Genomic DNA, 21,514 nt, shown 5'->3' with positions numbered 1-21,514 from the left:
CGATCCGTCGATGGATTGAAGTTTGAGCAGAACATCATTGGGCGAAAAGTTCATCCGGGGCATATTTAAGTCGAACTGCGGAATACTGCTCAAGTATGTTTCAGTCAAAGGTGGTGAGTTATTACTTGTCACACTCTGAAAGAAAGACGAGAACATATTCGCAGAATCCAGTGGCGTAAAGGCACTCACTCCCTGGTAACGAGTGTTCTGAGGTATTCCTTTCGTTGATTTCCGATTGTTGATGTATTTCCAAAACGATTTAGGGTCAGCTTTAACGTCATTTTCAATGCGATGAATGTAATCACGAAAACATCTTGCGTTCAAAGAGATGTACTGGGCCTCTATTTCACGCATTTCAGTTTTCAGTGATTCACCCCTGTGTTTGAAATACCGTTTTCTAGCTTTCCGAAGCCGGTTTCGAAGATTCCGAATATTTGCGTTCCACCATGGCATATTTGTGTGCAGTTTTCGTTTAGTTGTTTTCAACGGTATATTCGTCCGGAAAACTCTAAACAATTCGCTGTAAAAAATATCAATGGCTGCATCAACTGATCCTACCGTCATTAATCGATTCCAGTCTATTTGTTGCATGCTCTGATTCAACACAGTGAAATAAAAAAAAATTGAGCTCAACATCTAATCTCAGCACAATCGGTTTATGATGTCTGTCCATGGTCAGTAAGGGTCTCGGTGGTTCAAAAATATCTGCACAAGCTGCACTATTGGTAAAAACCAAATCGAGCAGCCTGCCGTGGTCATTAACGAAGCGGTTCTGTTGCTGCATTCCAGTGAGCAACATACATTCTACCAGTGTCAATTCAGGCTCGGTCGAAGCATTTGTCGGTAAATAGCAGTGTAAGTCGTCGTCATATAGCCAGCATAAATTTGGCAGATTATAATCACCCAGCACAAACATTCTATCATCGTCTTTATCGAGTGAAGTCAGCTGCTGAATACAAGCCGAGTGTGTCTCATAATGTACAGGATTTGAGTTTGGAGGTAGGTAAATTGAGCAAACAAAAATCTTGCTATTCATCAGCTCAATGCTAACAGCTGTTTGTTCCAGTGCATCGTCTCCCGTTAGCGAAACAGATGTGCTCTTTAATTCCGATTTCACACCGATCAACACACCACCACCACGGCGATATTGACTAGTGGCAGTACTACGATCGCAACGGTAAAGGGTATATCTATCAGTAAGCTCTGAGTCGAGAATATCATCCTTCAACCAGGTTTCCGTGAAAACTATCACATCGTAGTCGCACGAAGCGAGAGCGAAGAACAGATCGTTTGTTTTGGTTCGTAGGCCCCGCGTGTTCTGGTAGTAGAGGGTAAGCATTCGTTGTGGTGGATATTCGAGCGGGCGGTAATCAGCTGTTGTCGTTCCAAATTGGTCAGTTAGGTTTCTGCTTGCTATGGATGTCCTATCGCAGACGGGCGGGTCAGAAATATATTCATTTCGTATCGTTTCCTCCCGGCGTTGGCAGAAAGCGAAAGAAAGTACGTGCGTTTGAGCCGTGTTGAAAATCGAATGGTCGAAAGATAATTCCCTTCTGCCATGTCGATTTTGACAGGGCTAGCTCCTTCAGCTGCAATTCGATACCAATCTTAAATTAAACGAACGTGAGGTCTTCGATTGTTCTTCCTTTTGGCACTAGTTTAACGACATCAACATCTCGATCGGTATTTAAATTATTCCTGGCTAGTTTTTGGATTTGTTCCACTGTTGCATGAGGATCGAAACCAGACAAATACAACCAGAACAAGTTATCTTTTCTAGCTGCAGCCAACGGTATAGCGTCATCAGGGACACAGTCTTTGGTGCCCTCGAGGATGTTTTCTTGTTGCGACGGTTCATTTGGAATTATAAGCCGTGGCCTTTTACGCAGATTTGTTGTTTGTTGTGTTCTAGGAACTCGCGGCGTAGCGGGCAAAGGCGTTCGCTGGAGAATAGTGTTTATTTTGGTAGTGTTTAGTGCTATTTCTTTCCGTAACTCATCGAGTGCTTTATTTTGATCATCCACAATTGTTTGCATAGCATTGTTCGTAGATGATATGGCTTGACGAAAGCATGCATTGGCCATCATTTTCGTGCAAGCCCTGCACATCCAAAATAATTGTGAACAATTTGCGACGACATCACGCAGTTCAGCGGTCAAATGAGCGCACTTCAAATGAAAAGACGACTTACAGAAGCCGCTGCAAATGATTTCATCTGATTTTACTAAATCGTGAGCACAAGCACAACAAACAGCCGCCATTGTTTTCTTGCTTATTCGGTTTTCGATAAAAAAGCAGAGTTATCTTTCCAACAATTTCACTAAATATCACCAAAATATGTCGATTTCCAGCTTTCACTGATGCAGTGTTTGACGGAAGCAACGAAGGTATTATACTCAGCGACAGCGAATTTGGAAAACGTGAGAAAAAAATTCAATTAGAACGGAGCAAAAAAAAAAACAAGCTAATCGAATAATTTACCTTCACACACACAAATGGTGTACATATATATATATATATATATATATATATATATATATATATATATATATATATATATATATATATATATATATATATATATATATATATATATATATATATATATATATATATATATATATATATATATATATATATATATATATATATATATATATATATATATATATATATATATATATATATAGAGAGAGAGAGAGAGAGAGAGAGAGAGAGAGAGAAGAGGAAGGAAATATTGATCGGAACTTGCGCAACGTATTTATTGGATGCCATTGCCGTTCTAACTACGGCCTGCGGTATTAGAAAACTACCATCAAACGACGCGATGCAGTGCTAATTTCAATTGAGACGCTGAAGGAAAGGAAAGAGTCTCTCTCTCCGTCGATTGAAATAGTCATTAGTTTCATTTGAAATGATTCGAAATAAGAGAGAGAGAAAGAAGTGATTCGTTGATAGTAGCCGAAAGGAATCAAGGGAAAATGAAACTGTTCGAATCGAAATAACAGCGCAAGTATATCAACTTAATTGTTTTGTTTCGAAAATGTAGAGCCCTGCACAGAACCCCCCCCCCCCACGAAGCTGTCAATGTTTTTAAAGAAGTTGCAAACCATAAAATTTTATAACACGTCGTAGGAGACATGAAGTTTCTGTCTCTTTGGGTTTTGTAAATGAACGAGTTTTTCGTTATAACTTTGTGATTTGAAATATAAAAGCAAAGCCTTGGTGCTACATTCCGATTCGTAACTCGAACTTCTGTTTATTTATACACAGACTTCGCAGCCAACTGTTCAGTGGACAGGACAATTGCGGGGCTAGCGCTACGATCCTATTGACACTAACAGTCTCTCCCGAGCCGAGATTCGAACCTACGACGACTGGCTTGTTTGGCCAGCGTGGTACCTCGAGACCGTCTGGGAGATTTGAAATATAAAACTTCCAAATCTTCTGAAACACTTCTGAAGCCATTTTCTAAATCAGATATCTCAAACATTAGGTCATCTGATCATTTTTCAAAAATGTCACAAAAGATTCATCTATCTAAAAATATGTATAGTTGCTATCGCAGTGCCATCCCCATGGCCAATTCGCGTCCAAATTGAAGTCCCAACTATACATAGAAACTTTGTAGAAGATCGGAAACCGATTAATCTTACGGTATTAGTGGCGCATTGTTGTACCTACCGCATTACTGAGAGCGCTCCCCTTTGGCCGTTCGGAGAGAATGATTTTTATACACGATTATTATATAGGGTGTTAGGGAGCTCTCTTGAAATCCTCTAAGGACGATAAAGGAGCAGAATTTGATGAAAAAAATCCTTCTACGCATACGGCCAAAATTTAACTACTGCAGAGTTATTCACTTTTTTCTGTTTTCGGTTATGTTTGCCTTCAACGAGTTCTAGTACAAGTAGTAGAAGGATTTTTCTCATCAAAAAGGGTTCTCTATAGCCCCTTAAAAGATTTTCAGTAAGCTCCCTAACACCCGAGGGTGTTTTCGAAAAATATTGTAATTTGTATAGAGGAACTGCTCCATTATTCATCTCAGCCCATATATTCATCTCATACAACATGGAAACACAATTGAAAACAGTAAATACTACAAGGTATACAGCCCTAGGGATTGTATGAAATGGTGACGTAGGTCTAAATATATATATTATAAGCTGCGATAAACTGTTCATAGGCAGCACTACCGTTCATATTTGACGGTCGTTGTTGTAAAATTAACGATGCATGAATACATGAAAATTTCACACCTGTAGTAGTTGTGAAAATTTTCATAACTCGTATTTTCAAGCATTTAAAGTTCTAAAAAGAACTGTTTCAATAATCTTCAGCTCGAATTATGCGCCACAGAACGCTGATGATCACACCACCGGTAGCATTGAATATTTTGCTTGGCCGCGGAAAATAAAATTTGCTCTCCGCTGTGCCCTCCAGTAGCTGTGCCAGCAAAATATCCTGCAGCGTACGATGGTAACTGTTGTTGCCGTATGCAAAATAACAGCTCTCACAGCTCTACTTCACTCGCTATTGTGTGACAAACTAGACTGAAGCTGAATTTTCTACACGCAGTCTTTTGTATCGAGTTCAGCGTTGATTTTTGCCATGAGGGCGTGGCCACGTAGCTTAGAGAAAGACAAATGGAACAAAACACTTTGTTGAGTCATAATATGTAAGCAGTGGAATCTATTCCGTCCATGTCATTGTTATCCGTGTTCGGGAAACAAGAGAATAGCAAGGAAAATGTATAGGAAAGCTTGACCTTGGAACTTTTCGCCTTTTTTTACCATTTAGCAGTAAAGCAACAATGTTAAACATTATATCAAACAATTGTTACACATTTTATTTATCCACCGACATATAAATGACTAAGATGCATTAAGTCGTTCGCTTGCTATAATCGTTTGAAATCTGACGCAACATTTGCCAGTTTCATTTTCAATTTCACAAAATGTAATCTAGTATAGAAAACAAAGACGTAGTCCTGCGTCAAAAAACGCATATTTTCTTCTTAAACCAATCTGCTAATCCATGGAATAGATTCTTCTTAGTTCACTTTAGATTCCTCATAAAGTATTATCTTTAAAAACTCAAAACTCGCTTAAAAGCACTAAATTTGATATTATAGTCGGGCACCTGCACTCGAAAACTCATTTAATTCAATCACCTACCTCAGAAAACAAAATCCGCGCAACGTTCTATACGGCTACAACCAAAGTTTTTTTCATCACTAGCGGACCACTTTTTATTTTAATTACTGAACAAAATCACTCACTACACTAAGAATACTTTAATCTTTGAAATGTTCACCTATAGTTTCCCAAAACAAGCTTGAATTAGCAGAAAAATATGAGATGAATTTCTACAATTCCTAAATTTTAACTGTATGTATTTTCATCTGTTTTCACTGGGTTGAAGCAAATCGAAAGTTGCCAAATCAGTGTCTGTTAATACGAAAAAATCATACAGAAAATGTGGAATTATTCCGACATAATTGTTATAAATCTGCAGCACTGTAGTGGTTACCTAGGTTTCAAATTTTGCACGTAAACAACTGCAGCGGATACCTAGGTAACCTACTGCGACGAGCTGCGGCTACGTTCACTCATAATAATGTGTTTCATTCATGATAAACAGTGCGATGAATATGGGGGCGTCGTAAGATGAATAGTTGAGCAGTGATTCAAGTTTTGAGATGGATATGGAAGCGTTGTGAAAAATGGTTTGTTTTACAAAATTCAGGATGAATCTAGCTAATTTTACTAAATATACAATGCTAAACGATTTCATAAGAGCACGTAAGCATATTTAGTTTATTTGTTCAATGATTTCGTGAAAATTCGGTATTTAATCCGTGCATTCTCCGTGAATATCGGCTTAATAAGATGAATAATGGAGCAGTTTACCTATTTTATTAGAATATTGCTGAAATTTATCTTTTTACGTTTTTTATTTTTTCAAAAAATATGCATTTATTAAAGCAGTAAATATATATATATTATGATAGAAAAATTTTCAATCATCATACCTACATTCAATTCATTAATAAAAAAAAAATTGAGAACATGACTTCTCTGATTTTCTATAAAAAATAAAAAACTCCGCATGGGAATTTATGCGCACGATTATGAATAATTCGAAAAGAATTCGAAAAATGTGAACTGAACGCCCAGGTTAGTGTGTCCAAAATCTAAGAAATGTATTTTCACAGAAAAGTTGACACACGATATACGTGATTACTAGAAACAGTGGTAATTCGCGGCAAAAAAGTTGAAAATTCGCGGATGACAAAATAGAAATTTTTTGAAATTCGCGGTAATTTCGCGGCAACTTTTTTCTTCAGGAAATACTAAAAAAAGTGATTTTGCTTTTGATAAAAACGAGAAACAACTGTTTTATTTAATTTAATATACGGTGATTCAACCGTACGTTTCATTTTTCTCTGCATTACTGACAAAAAATCATACTGTGTTGAATTGTTTCCAGTCATATTTTGGTGTCGGTAAGCACCTATTGTTCAAGTTATACTGTTCAGTATCCAAGTTATAAATTTGAAATGAACGTTTTTTGTGGCGACGGAGCCAGGTTCCAGTGTTAAGTCTGTTAGTCTGTGCTTCAGGTTTGTACGTGTTGCTGCGGTTTTCCATAATTTTCGCGGCATTTCGCGGGTTTTTGTAAATTTCGCGGCCGATGCTGGATTTTGCGGAATTCGCGGCTTCTGCGAAATCGCGATTTACCACTGTCCCTAGTGATTACTATACGGCTACGTTCGTACGACATATGCAAAACCAATCGAAACTGATAGATAGTTTGTGAGTCCCGGCTTCACGCTGATTTCTCCAATGTCGAAACGATGAATATAGACATATAATTATAGACGAACGATAATTTGCAGCCCAAGTCAATATGTTTGCAAAATGAAGTGTCATAATAATTAACACGGAAAGCCGACGGAGAGGAAAAATAATAGAATTGTTTTTCAGTCAGTTTCCGTAGAACAAAATATTTTAGAACCAGTTGAAAACGAATATTTTTAATCATTTACAGAATTGCTCAGTATATGTTTTTCCGTGCGGCGCTAAACACCAATAAGGTACATTGCAACTTTCCATTTTAATGCCATTGGGATCGTTGTGTGTGGATCCCGCTGCTTCTGTTGCTCAAGTGCTTTACAGCGTCAGTCGATCGGCTCCCAGGTGAGAATTTACAGCAGTGATGACAAGTGAGTGTAATGTTGGAAGGCGCCAGCCAACTTCGTACGTTTACCACGTTACCCGTAAATTATTGTCATGATGTATTGTTAATTGTTGCGCATTGCATTAACGAAGCATTCCTTGGATGGCGTTTGATTAAATTTGAATAAAATGATTGTTAAAAAAAAAAAACAAAGTTCTGTGATTGTGCTCCGGATGTTTTCCCCATCGATATCCCAATGTAGTGTTTCAGTGCGGTTGTTTGACGACAAGACAAATTAAATGTGTCAATAAAGATATCGGATGTTCTCAGTTCGAAAGCTTGCCTCATGTAAAACGAAACCGCAATCATGAGATCATGAGCCAATGCGCATTATGTGCAATTTATCGATTTAATTGAAAACATGATTAATCATATATGTTAATAGCAATTTCATCCGTTGGAATTGTTGTGGTAAAAGGTAAAGTTATAATTCGAATCGGTGGAGGCTCTATGGCAGTTGCGGAATTGCATTCATGACATTTAATTGGTTATATTTCCTAAAAAAAAAACAATGACACGAAAATATGCGATAGAAACGTTAAAGACATTAACATCGATCATAAAATTGGCACTAGAATTTTCTTGAAAAAAGAGTTGAAGAGTCACATAAATCAATCGAACAAATTAGCACCTTCCAACGTGCTGTTTTTTGTGAGTTTTGTTTATAGCAGCAAAACACGGGCTTGTTTGCTTTATCTGTTCTCATGTATCGTATTTTCAATATGTGATATGATTAAGAATCATTTGAAACAATCAACTATAAACATTTTGGCCCAAACAGACAACCAATGCAGAGCAAAAATAAAAGGTAGGTTTTAATTTGAAAAGACAAAATTCTTATTTACAACTTTGACGAAGACAAACCGCTCTGGCTTCAAATGTATTTGTATTCATCAATATCATTTTTATAAAAGCCCTGCTCGAAAATTAGTTGTAATTAAAAAAAACTAATAGCACAAAAAGGCATATGTAACCCACAGAAACATCTTCGCAAAGTTCCGGTTGGTCTATTTTTTATGGAATTGCACATCATTCTCAAGCACATTCTGACAGACTCGTCAAATTGATATTTGGAATCAAACACTGGTTGATCTGTTGGGGCGAGAAGGTTATGTCAAAGGAAATTACTCTATATTCAATCTATCTAACAACGCAAAAAGTGATAACGATGCATTATGTATATGAACAAATCTTACCGGTTGAAATCTGATGTAACATCCAAAGTGATTTTGTTTTCACTCTTAATGGAAATTAGTAGGAAACAAAGACGTAGTCTTGAAGAACATCGAGCTGATATTGCAAGGCAACTAGGGTTCTTCTTACCAAACCCTACTCGATTCAGATCCGTAGGAGTGTTAAAATCAGAATTAATGACTTTTGGCTTACACCACGTATTCAATCGAATCAGAAAAACTTGAAAAGCAATCAGTGAAATCACTTTTATGATGAATGCAATGCCATTGAAATTCCACTACCACTGGAGAAGGGGAGAATCGGGTCGATTCATTTTTTTTGCCATACGGTTTCTGGCCATTCCTGTGATTGGCTGCGCGATATTTATCATTTCCGATGGAAACTCATTTGTAATTGCCCGTGAGCCACACCGGAGATAAATTATTCCCGTATGTGCAGCTCGTTCCGCCCAGTCCCGTCAACAAGTCGTGAGAATGTCATCACTGTATGATCGATTCATGTGCGATTCAGCCGATCAGTGTGATTCCGTAGCCTGGTACGTAGGTACCTACTGACAATCATGCTCGGCACGTCCGATTTGATCGACAAACGGTTCAGCCCAGACGACGACGGCGCTTGTCCGGTGCGAAACAGAGCCGCTGCCGCCGCCGCCGCCGGCGTGAGATCTGGTAGGTCCTCAGCATCTGGCAGGCAGTAGGTTTCCTTAATCAAGATCTCACGATTTTGAAATTGATCGCTTCGGCGCGGTGTATGCGCGTGGATGGATATTTCGTTCCCTGTCCGACGGGGCAATGAAAAGTTATACCATCTGCTAGAGCAAAAACCGATCAGACAGTGTAGCTTTGGTGATTTATTTCAACGTCGAACTTGAATGTCAATTAGTGTACTGATCAATTTGAAAAATTATTGTATCATCTCTTAATAATATTTTCCCTTGAGTTTCTAGAAACATTATTCTATTTTCAAATTTTTTTCTACTTACCAAGCCATTGCAAGCGGACAGCGCTACTCGGGAGTGATCATGACCTCGGATGTGTCCTTGGTAATGACAGCTGTGGACGTGCTTCTGCGGACGTGACCGGGTACGTAGATCTCGGCGATGCCGTTCCACTACCATTATTGGCGCTACGAACGATTCCAGCGATGGTCTGCCGGGAACACGGGAGAAAGAAAATAAGAAGAGAAGCAGAACGAATCAAATAAAAGATCTACCGACTGGCCAAGTTGGGAGAAAATAAAATGTTATCGCTAGAAGGAGAATTTTAAGTGCGATGAAAAACTCTGCAACTTTGTTTAGGAATTTGATTCTTTCCCGAATTCTTTGCAACACATCCCTAGAAAATCAATAAATTCCTAGTGAAACAGAGCTTTACCGAGGTGCTCTCAGGTTCACGATTTAAGAGCCAGTTCGCGAGAGGCGCAACCGCATGTTGTTTTGATGTTCTCCGATTGGGCTGAAATTTTCAGCATTTGTTTTTCTATTCTAGGTAGGAAGTTTTGCAAAATTTCAATTTTTTTCATTGAGGTTAAGTGGGGTAAAACGGCCATTGAAAATGATATGTCCAAAAACGTCCAAATTCTAAAAAGTGCAATATCTCCTGCTACACTTGATGGATTTTTCTAAAAATTGGTGGTATTATTCTACACTAAGAGTACTTCAAAACGCATGGTAACAATATGGGGTAAAGAGGTAAATTGATGAAAAAAAATGCATTTTTCTTTTAAAAATTGTCAATTATTAGGGTCATCATACTCTTTTCAACATCGCTAGAAAAAATATCTGGATATGGCGTTTTGTAGAGCAACTCAAGAGCTTTGATGTCATGTATAAGCCAAGTGTGCCAAATGGGATAAAACGGCCCTAGAAGGTTTTTTTCAAAAAACTGTCAAAATCACTAGAATCACTTTAGTTCCTGCTAGACTTAAAAGATTCTACTGAATATTTGGATTATCACTGTACCTTACCAGAACTATCTACTTTACCAGAAGATATGCAATTTGGGGTAAAACGTTCCTTGAAGATTTTTTTTTTCGAAAAATGCCGTCAAAATCACCAAAACTGCAATAACTGGGGTTAGACTTGATAAGTTTACTGAAATTTTAGATTATAACTCTAGTTAGATACGAACGTAAGGGTAAGGTGACAAAAGTGACAAATGGATTTACATGACGAAAAAAAAATATTTTTCTTGGGAAATACTTGGCGAATTTCAGGGTGCTATTTCCTCAACAAAAAACAGTCCAAAACCCGAAGTTAGCATTTTATAAAACAATTAAAGAGCTTTTGTTTGATATCAATTCCAGATGCATCATTTGGAAACTGACTAAAAAGGACTGAACTTTTTCTTGACTTTTTCACTAGGTTTCAAGAAAAGCATCAAACCCTGTAAAAGACAATACCGATGAGACGGTTGCTGAAAGACTGCAATATTTCGAGTTTTGTTGAAGCAAATGAAGTAAGTTATGGTTTGAGTTTCATGTTCATCTTTTTAATTTGATTGTTTTTAAATTTAATTTAAATCTTTTTAATTTGATTATTTTTAACTTAATTGTCATCGGTCTCATTCTTCGCTTTTTCCTGAGTGTTGGCCAAAAAAATCATGTTACTCTGGTTGCTGTTGTATCAACAAAAATGAACAAATCTTTTGAAAAATCACGACTTCGAACATTAATGCTTAACAATTTTTACTCATGATGTTCTTCAACGTTCCTCAAAGCACCATCTTCCTTTACGCTAAGTTTTGCATACATAACTATTGCAGAGAATCGTGCAAATAACGATTTTATTTGCTCCACGGATAAGTAGGAACTCGGTTGGAATTATTTATTTTCACGACCATCATGTCGATAATATCTTTTACCTTGTTTGAAGCTTTTCGTGAAGTCAAGGAAAACTTTAGTCCTTTTTAGTCACTTCCCAAAAGATGCATCTGGATATTATGCCAAATAAAAGCTTTGTAGTTGTTTATTAAATGCTAACTTCTGGTATTTTTCAAGAAAAATATTTATTTTCGTTATGTAAATCTATTTGTCATTTTTGTCATCTTGCCTTTAAGTTCGTATTAACTTAGAGTAATTATCTAAATTTTCAGTAAATCTATCAAGTCTAACCCGAGTTCTTGCAGTATTGGTGATTTTGACGGCATTTTTCGAAAAAAAAATCTTCAAGGAACGTTTTACCCCAAATTGCCTGTCTTCCGATAGAGTAGGTAGCTCTGGTAAGGTACAGTGGTAATCCAAATTGTTAGTAAAATATTTTAAGTCTAGCAAAAACTACAGTGATTTTAGTGATTTTGACGGTTTAAAAAAAAAACATTTGGCACACTTGGCTTATACATGACATTAAAGCTCTTGAGTTGCTCTACAAAACGCCATATTCAGATATTTTTTCTAGCGATGTTGAAAAGAGTAGGATGATTCCGAAAATTGACAATTTTTAAAAGAAAAATGCGTTTTTTTCATCATGTTACCTCTTTACCCTATATTGTTACCATGCGTTTTGAAGTACTCTTAGTGTAGAATAATACCACAAAGTTTTAGAAAAATCCATCAAGTCTAGCAGGAGTTATTGCACTTTTTAGAATTTGGACGTTTTTGGACATAACATTTTCAAGGGCCGTTTTACCCCACTTAACCTCAAAGAAAAAAATTGAAATTTTGCAAAACTTTCTACCTTACATAGACAAACAAACGCTGAAAATTTCAGTCCAATCGGAGAACATCAAAACAACGTCCCTCAGAGAGGCGGTTGCGGCTCTCGCGAACTGGCTATTAAGTTTACGAGTGAGTAGTTTGCGCCCTCGATTCTTCACCGTGCTGCGCCGATCGAGAGGCCGGTGGCCGAGGTGGCGGCAGTTGTCTGGCCCCGAGCAGCACAGTTGGATTTAATTTTCATTTCATTGTCTTTTTATGGAAAATTTAATTCATTTGCTCGTATGGTTACGCGAACGATTGCAGGCTAGCGCCAATGGACATGGGCCGGGTCGGAAGAAACATATGCCTGGAGAAACGTGGCGAAAACGAACGTGAAAAATAACTCGTTTTCAGAGAATTGAGATCGCGATCTTCTCGTGCCGCCGGAGTCGCCGACCGATTGTGGTTTAACGGCTGCGGGTGGCGACGGAACCGGAGCGAACAGGGCGCCGGCCGCTCTGTGCTGTTGATGAGCACTGGGGACGTGAGATGACCGACGGGTTCAAGACTTAGCGCCATCAGGGTCTGGTTGCGTCCCGTGGCGACGGCCTGCCGTGTGCTACGGGTGGGTAATCTGACGGGTTGAAATGAACAATTTGATGGCTGTTGTTTGCCGGATGAATGCAGCGGGAGACTGAGCAGAGCTCTACGATTAATCATTATCGGATTCGACCCCCAGTAGGCACTCCATCCAATTGCCACTATCAAAAAGATTAACACAAATGTTTAGAATTCGACTGAGGAAACTCTATTTTTAGTATGGATTACAATAGGCGAAACGTAGATTAAAATGAAGAAAATTATTCAGACATGAATGCCTAGGGATTGTTCGTAAACTACGAGGGGGTTCGCCAAACGGCCACGAAAGATAGGCTTAGGAGTTTCTGTTGAAGAGAGAACCACGTGGTCTTTCACCCGAAGGTTCTAAAGCTTAACAAAACTATTAAGTTGGGTAATGTTTGTAAATCGGTCAAAGAGTTAACATAGTGATAATGTTTTTGCGCTATACATGTAAACTTAAAAATTTATTAAATCATTGCCGCTTGGCTTAAGAATGGCCCTATGTATACTCATTATATTTGGTGTTGCTCCATATATTGAACTCTTCGTCATGGCTTACAAACCGCTGTGTTATGCTGTGCTGAATGAAAATTAATTATTTTTCCTATTTTCTTACAGGAAGTTAGAAAATTCATATCATCCTTATCTATAGCATGTTATAGTTATTCGTGAAAGATATTAATAATGGCATAAATATGATAATGACAAGAAACAAATGCAAAAATATACCAGAGGGATCCACTATACGCACAGGGTCCATTAAACGCATACGGTACCTATTCCTTTCTAATTGCTTCTTAATTCCTCTAGGTGGACATTTTCAAGACACTATTGATTACGAAATTTTCTCAGCTTTCCAACGAAATCAACAGAATTGAGCTAGCTATCACACTTCTTGTGCTAAACCGCGTTAAAGGCAAACATAACCGAAAACTGAAAAAGTGAATAACTCTGCAGTAGTTGAATTTTGATCATATGCGTAGAAGGATGTTTTTCATCTTATAGGGTCCTCTATCACCCCTTGAAGAATTTTATGTGAGCTACCTAACACCCTGTATATATTTCTGCAACACGTGAAACTATTTTTGATATTCTGAAGATCGAAAATTTATCAAAGGATCATCGGTGTCGTATTGTAGGAAATACTTGATCTTTTTATTGATCTATTTCACTTGAATTTGTCCATAAACCTTCTACAAACAGGACGTCATTTTGAAGAGGAACTATAGAACATTCATTTGAAGTAGAAAAAAATTAGCCGCTATCTTGCATCTCGCTGCCATCTTGGAGAGCTGAGAAAAATGCTTCAAGATACATTCATAAAATTAGGTGAGCAACGAGTTTACCTTGCCATTCAGGTCACTTTACGAAATCAAGCTTCGAACAGTTCAACGCATGACGCGCGGCTAATATCAAAGCAATGCAATACACTGAGCTACTAGCTGTATGAGTGAACGGGGACTTTTACTTTGAGTCTGTTCACAAATTGGCTACGAAAAAAATCGCATGTCTCAACCGCATTGTCTATCCTTTGTACCAATATTGTATATCCAGAGAAAATAATATAATATTGTGGGTTATTCAAGAATTTTTTTCAGTTTTACCAAGCTTTCCAGAATACGGAATACATTACCTTAGATTCAGAAATGATGTCAGATATCGGTCTCTGGACGTCAGCCGGTTTAAAAAAAATATGTTAAGGATCGATTTTCACGGGTTTCCTGAACAATCCAAACATCAGGTGCATTCAGAGTTCCCAAAAAGCACGAAAAATCATTACTTCCTTGCCAATTAAGACCCCCTTCTTCTGAACGGATTACTCCTTTTTTTTTTTTAAATTTCTATTTCCACTTTCAAGAGTTATGTTGAAACAAATAATTTACTCCGGAAATGAGGTTGAGATTCATTATTGATCAACATTTCAGAGATAAAGGGATTCGACGGAAAAAACAACGATAACTTGGTTAAAAATTTGGACACTAATTTTTGGTCTGGCGTCATTTCGGTTCTGGAATTTGGAATATTGGAGAGTATTTATATACTGCTTCTAATTTCAAAAATCACGACATCCTGATTCCCAAAATATCTCTATTGCAGGGTATATTATCAGTTTTTGAAGATTTGCTGACAGCGGAAGTCAGAATCTTGAATTATAAAATGGTTTCGGCAATACCTATATTGAAGAGTATTAGAACATCTTCTTTAACTTCAGTTAGAATTAGTTCAGAAACCGGAAATCCTCAGCTTGAATTAGAAAATGAACAGGAACATTGAACATCAACATTAGGTCTGTGGGCGTCATCCATATTCCGAAAATACCGATATTACAGAGTGTATAATAGGGCGTCCCAAAAAATCGTTGTTGCAAAAGTCAAGGTGCTCAACACTAAATTTAAAGATAATGTTATTAATAGTCTGTTTCCAAAACATACAACCTATGCATTTTGTATCGATTAAACATATGGTTCAAAAGTTATGTATGGAAATATTATCCAGAGGCTGTTGAAACTCACCCATTTTTCTCAGGGATGTCTGCACCGATTTTCACAAAATTAGTCTCGAATGAAAGGTCTAGTTTTCCCATAGGTTGCTATTGAAATTCATTGTAATCGATTGGTAACTTTGTTCATTCTTTATAAAAATGTGAAAACACCGTATAAAAGCAAAGCATATGCCAAAGCCAAGCCAAGCCAAAGCTTAAACTCACTCACTTTTCTCTGAGATGGTGAGACCGGTTTTCACGAAATCAGTTGCAAATGAAAAGTCCAGTTGCCTCATAGGTCGCTATTGAATTTCATTGGATTTTTAGTTAGGAGATTATATATGAAAATGTGAAAATCACGAAACATCATTATCTCAAAAACTACGGACTGTCTTGGAAATCCTTAACTAATGATTTTTATAATGATTGAACATGTGGTTCAAAAGTTATTAAAAGAAACGTGTTCCGGAGATTGTTAAAACTCACTTATTTTTCTGAGAGATAGTTGAATCAGTTTTGACAAAATTAGTGTCGTATCAAAGGTCTAGTTCCTCAAAAGATCCAATTGAATTTTATCGTTATTGAACTTTTACTTTGTCCGATATGTGTAAGAAGGAAAATTACGTTTTGAAAAGAGACATGTTCCTAAGACTGCTTAAGCTCATTCAATTTTTCCAGAAATATAGTCTCAAATAAACGATCTTGCTGCCGCGTAATACGCCATTTAATTACACTGTTCCTGGACTTTATCTTTGTCCGTTATGTATCAAATTGTAAAAATCACGAAACTTAATTTCCACAGAAACTACACAACCGATCGGAACATAGTTGGATTCAAATGAACGGGCTTGTCTTTAAAACCCTTAACAAATAAATTCTATAATTTTTACACATGTGGTTTAAAAGTCATGGAAAAAAACGTAACCTATTCAAAACTGTAATTACGATCAAAATATGTGGCATCAACATCATTTCAATTTGATGTTGTACTATTTCAACGTTCCCGGCGTTGAAGTGTTCGAAATTAAAAGTGATTTCTATCATTTGACTTCTTCTTTAGCACAAATTTCACGTCAAATTTCACATTTTATACTTAGATTATTACTTTATATGTAACATCAAAGTTTTAGAACCCAAAAAGTGGATATACCTTCATTGGATTGTATTTGACAATTTTAGGATATTTCCCAGAAACCGGAAACTGCCAAATCGGGTTTCAAAGTGTAGTATGGAGTTCACTCCCAGCATCCTAGCATTATCCCAGTTTCTGAAAAACATTGGGTAATGTTTGTCCCTTTTAGGTTGTCTTCCAGAAATCAGAAGCTACTATCTAGAAATTTAGAATGGCGTCTTGAGTTGATTCCTGGTCTCTGGGTGTAACGCTTCCGCAATACTCATAACGGATGATACTTGGTCACTTGGAGTTGTTTTCCAGAAACTGAAAGTCGACATCTTCGCCATCGAAATACCCGGAGTGAAGAATAAACCCAGCAAAAATTTTCAAGGTGTATTTTATTTTCTAAAAATTGAAGTGATCATGTAAATCTATATAAGCACATAATAAGTTTAAGTAATAAGTTTAAGAGAATGACTGGGTCTCACCGCTAGGTGGATTAATTCGGGTTTTTGTAGAATTTTTCGACTTTCTAAAAAAATGCTTACAGGTTACCCAAATGTGATTTGTGAAAAAAATGACTTTTTCCAACTAAAAAACCTCTTTTTGTATATTTTTGCAATTCTGTTCGATTCCCACATTTTTCCCATTGAAGATCGCAAATAATCAAATTTTGTCCATTATTTTTAGATAAAACCCTTCAAAACACAAATAAAAAATATTTACTGCAAAGCAATATTTATGACGAAAATTCACATAAAAAAGATCTTTGATTTTTTATCAGGGGGCTGAGATATACAGCCGTTCACTATGATTTCGCTCGTTCCGATTTCAATAACATCAACGTCCTATATTGTTGTTTGAAATCGACTGGAATAGATACTTGACAAAGACGACGTGTATGCCGCCGCCTTAACATTTTCTCATGTTCTAAACTGTCGTCATTGACCGATATGTACCGAAATATACTATCTCCATTCAACATTGATTGCCCTGACTGAACACTACGCTATGACGTCTTAAATCAGAGAGAATGGACAGTTTAGACGACCAGTCTCTAACGGACGTCATTCACACCGACCTTTCCGCCACCTTTGACAAACTAAACCACCAAATCGCCAAAGCTCGAAAAACTCGGCATCGAAGGCTCACTACTACTTTGGTTTTAATCCTACTTGGCTGATCGACGTTTAGCTGTGATCGACGGAGTTTCTTGGACTTCGTTCTCCGCTCATTCTGGCATCCCTCTAGGTAGCCGTCTCGGGCCATTGATTTTTCTGTTCTACCTGAACGCTGCCAATTTCCGGTTCCAAGTCTCTCGACTGTCATTCGCTGACGATCTGAAGTTGTTCGTCAAAGTATAGGTCCCATCAGATGCCACTGCGCTCCAGGAGCAGTTATCGATTTGCTAGAACAACTTTATGCTCCAGGAGCAGTTATCGTTGTGTGTGAACAACTTCATGCAGTTGAACGTCGACAAATGCGAGATAATAACGTTCTCAAAGAAGCTTAGCGCAGTGACCTATGATAACAACCTATCAAAAACACCTCTACAAACTGTGTCAAGAACTTGGGAATACTGCTCGACACTAAACAAACATCCAAACAACATATGACTTTTACCGTCGACAAGACCAGCAGGAATATGGAATTCATAATGCGTAATGCAAAAAATTCAGCGACACCTATTGTTTAGAATCCTTATATTGCGCTTTGGTACGATCTAGCTTAAAATACTACGCTTCAGTGTGGAGTCCCTACTGTCGATTCGAACATCAGTGCAATAGTTATCCTGCGAATTCGGTAAACATGTAAGAAGATACTAGTACAGGTCGGACCCCATTATCCGTAATATCAAAAGAAAATCCATTCCGGATTATCGAGGTTTCCGGATAATCGAATCACAGAAAAAATATTCAAAATTGCGATTAACGAACATAAAATAATAATTTACATTGTTTATTTTACATGTAAGAAGCAGAAAATTTTGAAAAGTAAAGATGAATTTATTGGACAGGGATTATTTTCTCTTAATTCAAACATATCCCAAACATGCCGGAAGTTACATAAATGGTAACAAATACGCCAGAAGGGATGATAAAGGTAAAATTTCGGAATAAAAATTAAAAACGAACAACAAAAAAATAAAATACCGGATAATCGATTCACCGGATAATCAAGTCCCCGGATAATCGAGTCCGACCTGTACTCGAAAACATGTCATTATTTCAGTCATTTTGTTTCGACCAGGAAAGAAAAGAAAAGCATGACTATATATTTACACAGAAGAAACGTCATTGCTAAGGTATATTTGTTATCTAGGTTTCGAAGTTAACCAAAAGGTGGGCTTTTTTCGCACAATATTGATGTGGCTTCGCATCATCCAACTTGGAATTCAAAAATGACAACGACCAATGAAAATTGTTGAATTTCTTGAAAATAAACGTTTTTTTCGTGAAACTTAGATATGACTGACATAGAATTGTGAAGTGACTTAATATGTTTTTTATTTTTCAGAAGGCGTTCAAGCTGATTTTCATAAATACGTACTTGTAAATTATAGAACAGATGGATATAAATGTATTGCAGATGAAGTCGAGGTTATATCCATCAGGCACCAGCATTTCTTTTGTTATTATTCGAATAAATAATTTATATCCTGCTCCTGCACAAGCTACAACTACAATGTACAAACTAAAGATCTACCTATATTATGAGCCGACTTGCTAAAACTCTCAAGTTGACTAAAAGAAAGTGAGCATCATGCTGTAGTTCCATTTTATATTATTAAGGTGCAAATAATTATGTTGACTGGATGCTGAAAATAACACAAAAATCCTAGAACAGAGGAACAACTAAGTCGACAGAAAAATATATCAAGCTTCGGACCGGAAATTAATCCATAAACGGTACTACTAAAAAGCATATTTAAATAATTTAAAACATAAATTCTATACTTACTCGAGCTCCACATGTAAGGTCTGATCTACGATATCGATCTGATAGTGTAGCTTTTCGTCTATCTCGTGCAGCTCCCGACGGCTTCGCCGATTTCTGCTGGTCAGCACTTTTTCACCGTCGAATATGTCCTCTCGCTGCGACGGCTGCTGCTGCTGCTGTTGATGATGATGATGATGATAATGTGTTAACCGATGGGAGATCAAGTCCCCCTGCCGATTCACCCTTCGCGGTACAATCAGCTGTGCCTCCTCTAGCCGGTTGGTGTACAGACCTGGTGGGGACATGAGAGCAAGAAAAAAAACGAGAGCTTCATTCTAGCGGCAGCAAACTTTATGCCAATGATGGTAAGAGGCTTATTTTCTGTTCAACTAAAGATCTCTCCAGTCATGGCTGGGCTGTGGTTTGTCAGCTGTCTTTTCAAATTAGCACCAATTCATTGAGGCGCCAGTAGTTTGCGGTTTGATTGTGAGTATGTACACATCGATGGTGCCTCGGGCTTAAGCGACGTGAGAAATGTGACGCAGTTTTTCACAAACCGCGCAGAGTAGTAACGCCACTAAGCGGGCTTGAAACTACGGAGGATATTGCTGGCGATACCCCCTTCCGTCTTAGTCAAATCCCATCAATAGTGGAAAGGTGATTTACGCGCAAACCTGCTTGAATTGAATTCGATCAGCCGATGAATGGACGGCGCTGCCGCCGCACCGCTTGTCACCTGAAAAGTCTGACTCATAGTTATATAGATATGATTTCGGCTGTTGTTGTTATTCAAAAGACTTTTAATCTCTTTCTCACGAACTGACAACTTAATAACTCCGACAATCGAAATAACGTCATTTTCTTGTTTGTGATATATCGCGGTTCCATAATGAACTGGGAGTCAAAATCCGGCTTAAGTCAGAGATCGATTGGTGGGCCCGAACGAATGATTAGCTGGTAGGATACAAAAGGAAGTAAACGCGCAGCAAAATCATGTGCTGTGATACGGCCAGCCCAGTCCGGTTCGGTAGATAGGCGATGCCCTCGTGACGGTTGTATTCAACAAACCATTTGGCCACTTCGCAGCTGTTTGTATGATTAGAGTCAATATGTTCGTCAATATCATGTGCTACTGTTGACGACAGTGAACTTTGCCGAAAGTTAGAACAGATGTTAAAAATCGCTTATTTTATAATTTAAATTGCTCCCGGATCTGCCTTGACAGTTGTATAAACAGTATCAATATAATGTCACCTTTTCTATCAGTCAAATATTTACTTAGCAGTATCTCTTGGTGCTCTTTGAACTTGCTTCTGAGTCAGAAGCTCGGAATAAGCTTATCAGCAATTTCCGAATCTCACCGAATTACAACTACCTAACCGACGCACGCACAGTTCAAAATTGGTGAATTGCGGGTATGGTGACTGCATAGACTCATACCATAACTTGACTTTTTTACTATCGACTAAAACCCGGAAAACTCACCTTGAGGGAATTATATCTATTAGCTTATCAAGCGTTTGTGTAAGCTGTTTGTGAGCTCCTTTATATCCGAGGAGAAAAACATTTGCTTTATTCTCTTTATTATTTAAATTGATGAAGCGAGTAACGAACGGAACTGTAATTATTTGAAGCGGCACAAAAACTACTAACGATAGATAGGAGTTACAAACGAACAAATTTCGGTAAAACCCCTTTGTTTTGTTATTTCTGTTCCATCAATTGGCGAAGCTTTCTATATTTTCATGAATATATTTTATTGTTCTACTGTAAATTGATTAGTCACAATTTTTCTGTTTGGACTTGAAAACTTATTTCACATCGAGCAGTTGCTCACCCCAAATAGTTTGTTTTGTACGGGAATTTCCAAAAATTTAGGTTTTAATGCGAACTGGTTTTTATTAATTATTCATTCAGAATGTCGAGCAAATATTCAAAATCAAGTTTCAGAATATTCGTAGATTTTATTAGACCGTTCTTCCTGAATTTTAACCTAATTCGCAACAAAAATTAATTCTATTGCTCATGGGTGCGCAACAAAATTCTCGCTCATTGTCGAAAGATGGCGCAGTCAGTATGGCAGATGTTATACTGAAAGGAATCCCAGCAGTTATAATAAGTCGGTGTGCACACGCTTGAGCCGAACTACTTATGCCACATTTAAAACAAATCATTCGAGAAAGGCAAGTTTCCCACAGTGGAAATACATGTTACCGATATTCGAAAACTGTGATCAGCGAATGGTAGGATAAGTAGGGGTGGTATAACTAGTCACTTCGACTTGTATA

General features: G+C 37.5%; 1 protein-coding gene across 1 annotated transcript in view; it reads right to left on the bottom strand.

Moving 5' to 3' along the window:
* Window positions 1-21,514, bottom strand: part of LOC129726885 (A disintegrin and metalloproteinase with thrombospondin motifs 7) — a 97,281-nt gene that overhangs the window by 62,310 nt on the left and 13,457 nt on the right. Inside the window, exons 2-3 of the mRNA XM_055684087.1 lie at window positions 19,248-19,518; window positions 9,419-9,584 (exon numbers count right to left, since the gene is read on the bottom strand). Coding sequence (XP_055540062.1) covers window positions 9,419-9,584; window positions 19,248-19,518 — 437 coding nt within the window. The remainder of the gene's footprint in view (window positions 1-9,418; window positions 9,585-19,247; window positions 19,519-21,514) is intronic.

This window comes from Wyeomyia smithii, chromosome 3 (assembly GCF_029784165.1).
Source record: "Wyeomyia smithii strain HCP4-BCI-WySm-NY-G18 chromosome 3, ASM2978416v1, whole genome shotgun sequence".
NCBI lineage: Eukaryota > Metazoa > Arthropoda > Insecta > Diptera > Culicidae > Wyeomyia > Wyeomyia smithii.
The sequence above is the reverse complement of the archived record's forward strand: the minus strand, read 5'-3'. Positions and strand labels throughout refer to the sequence as shown.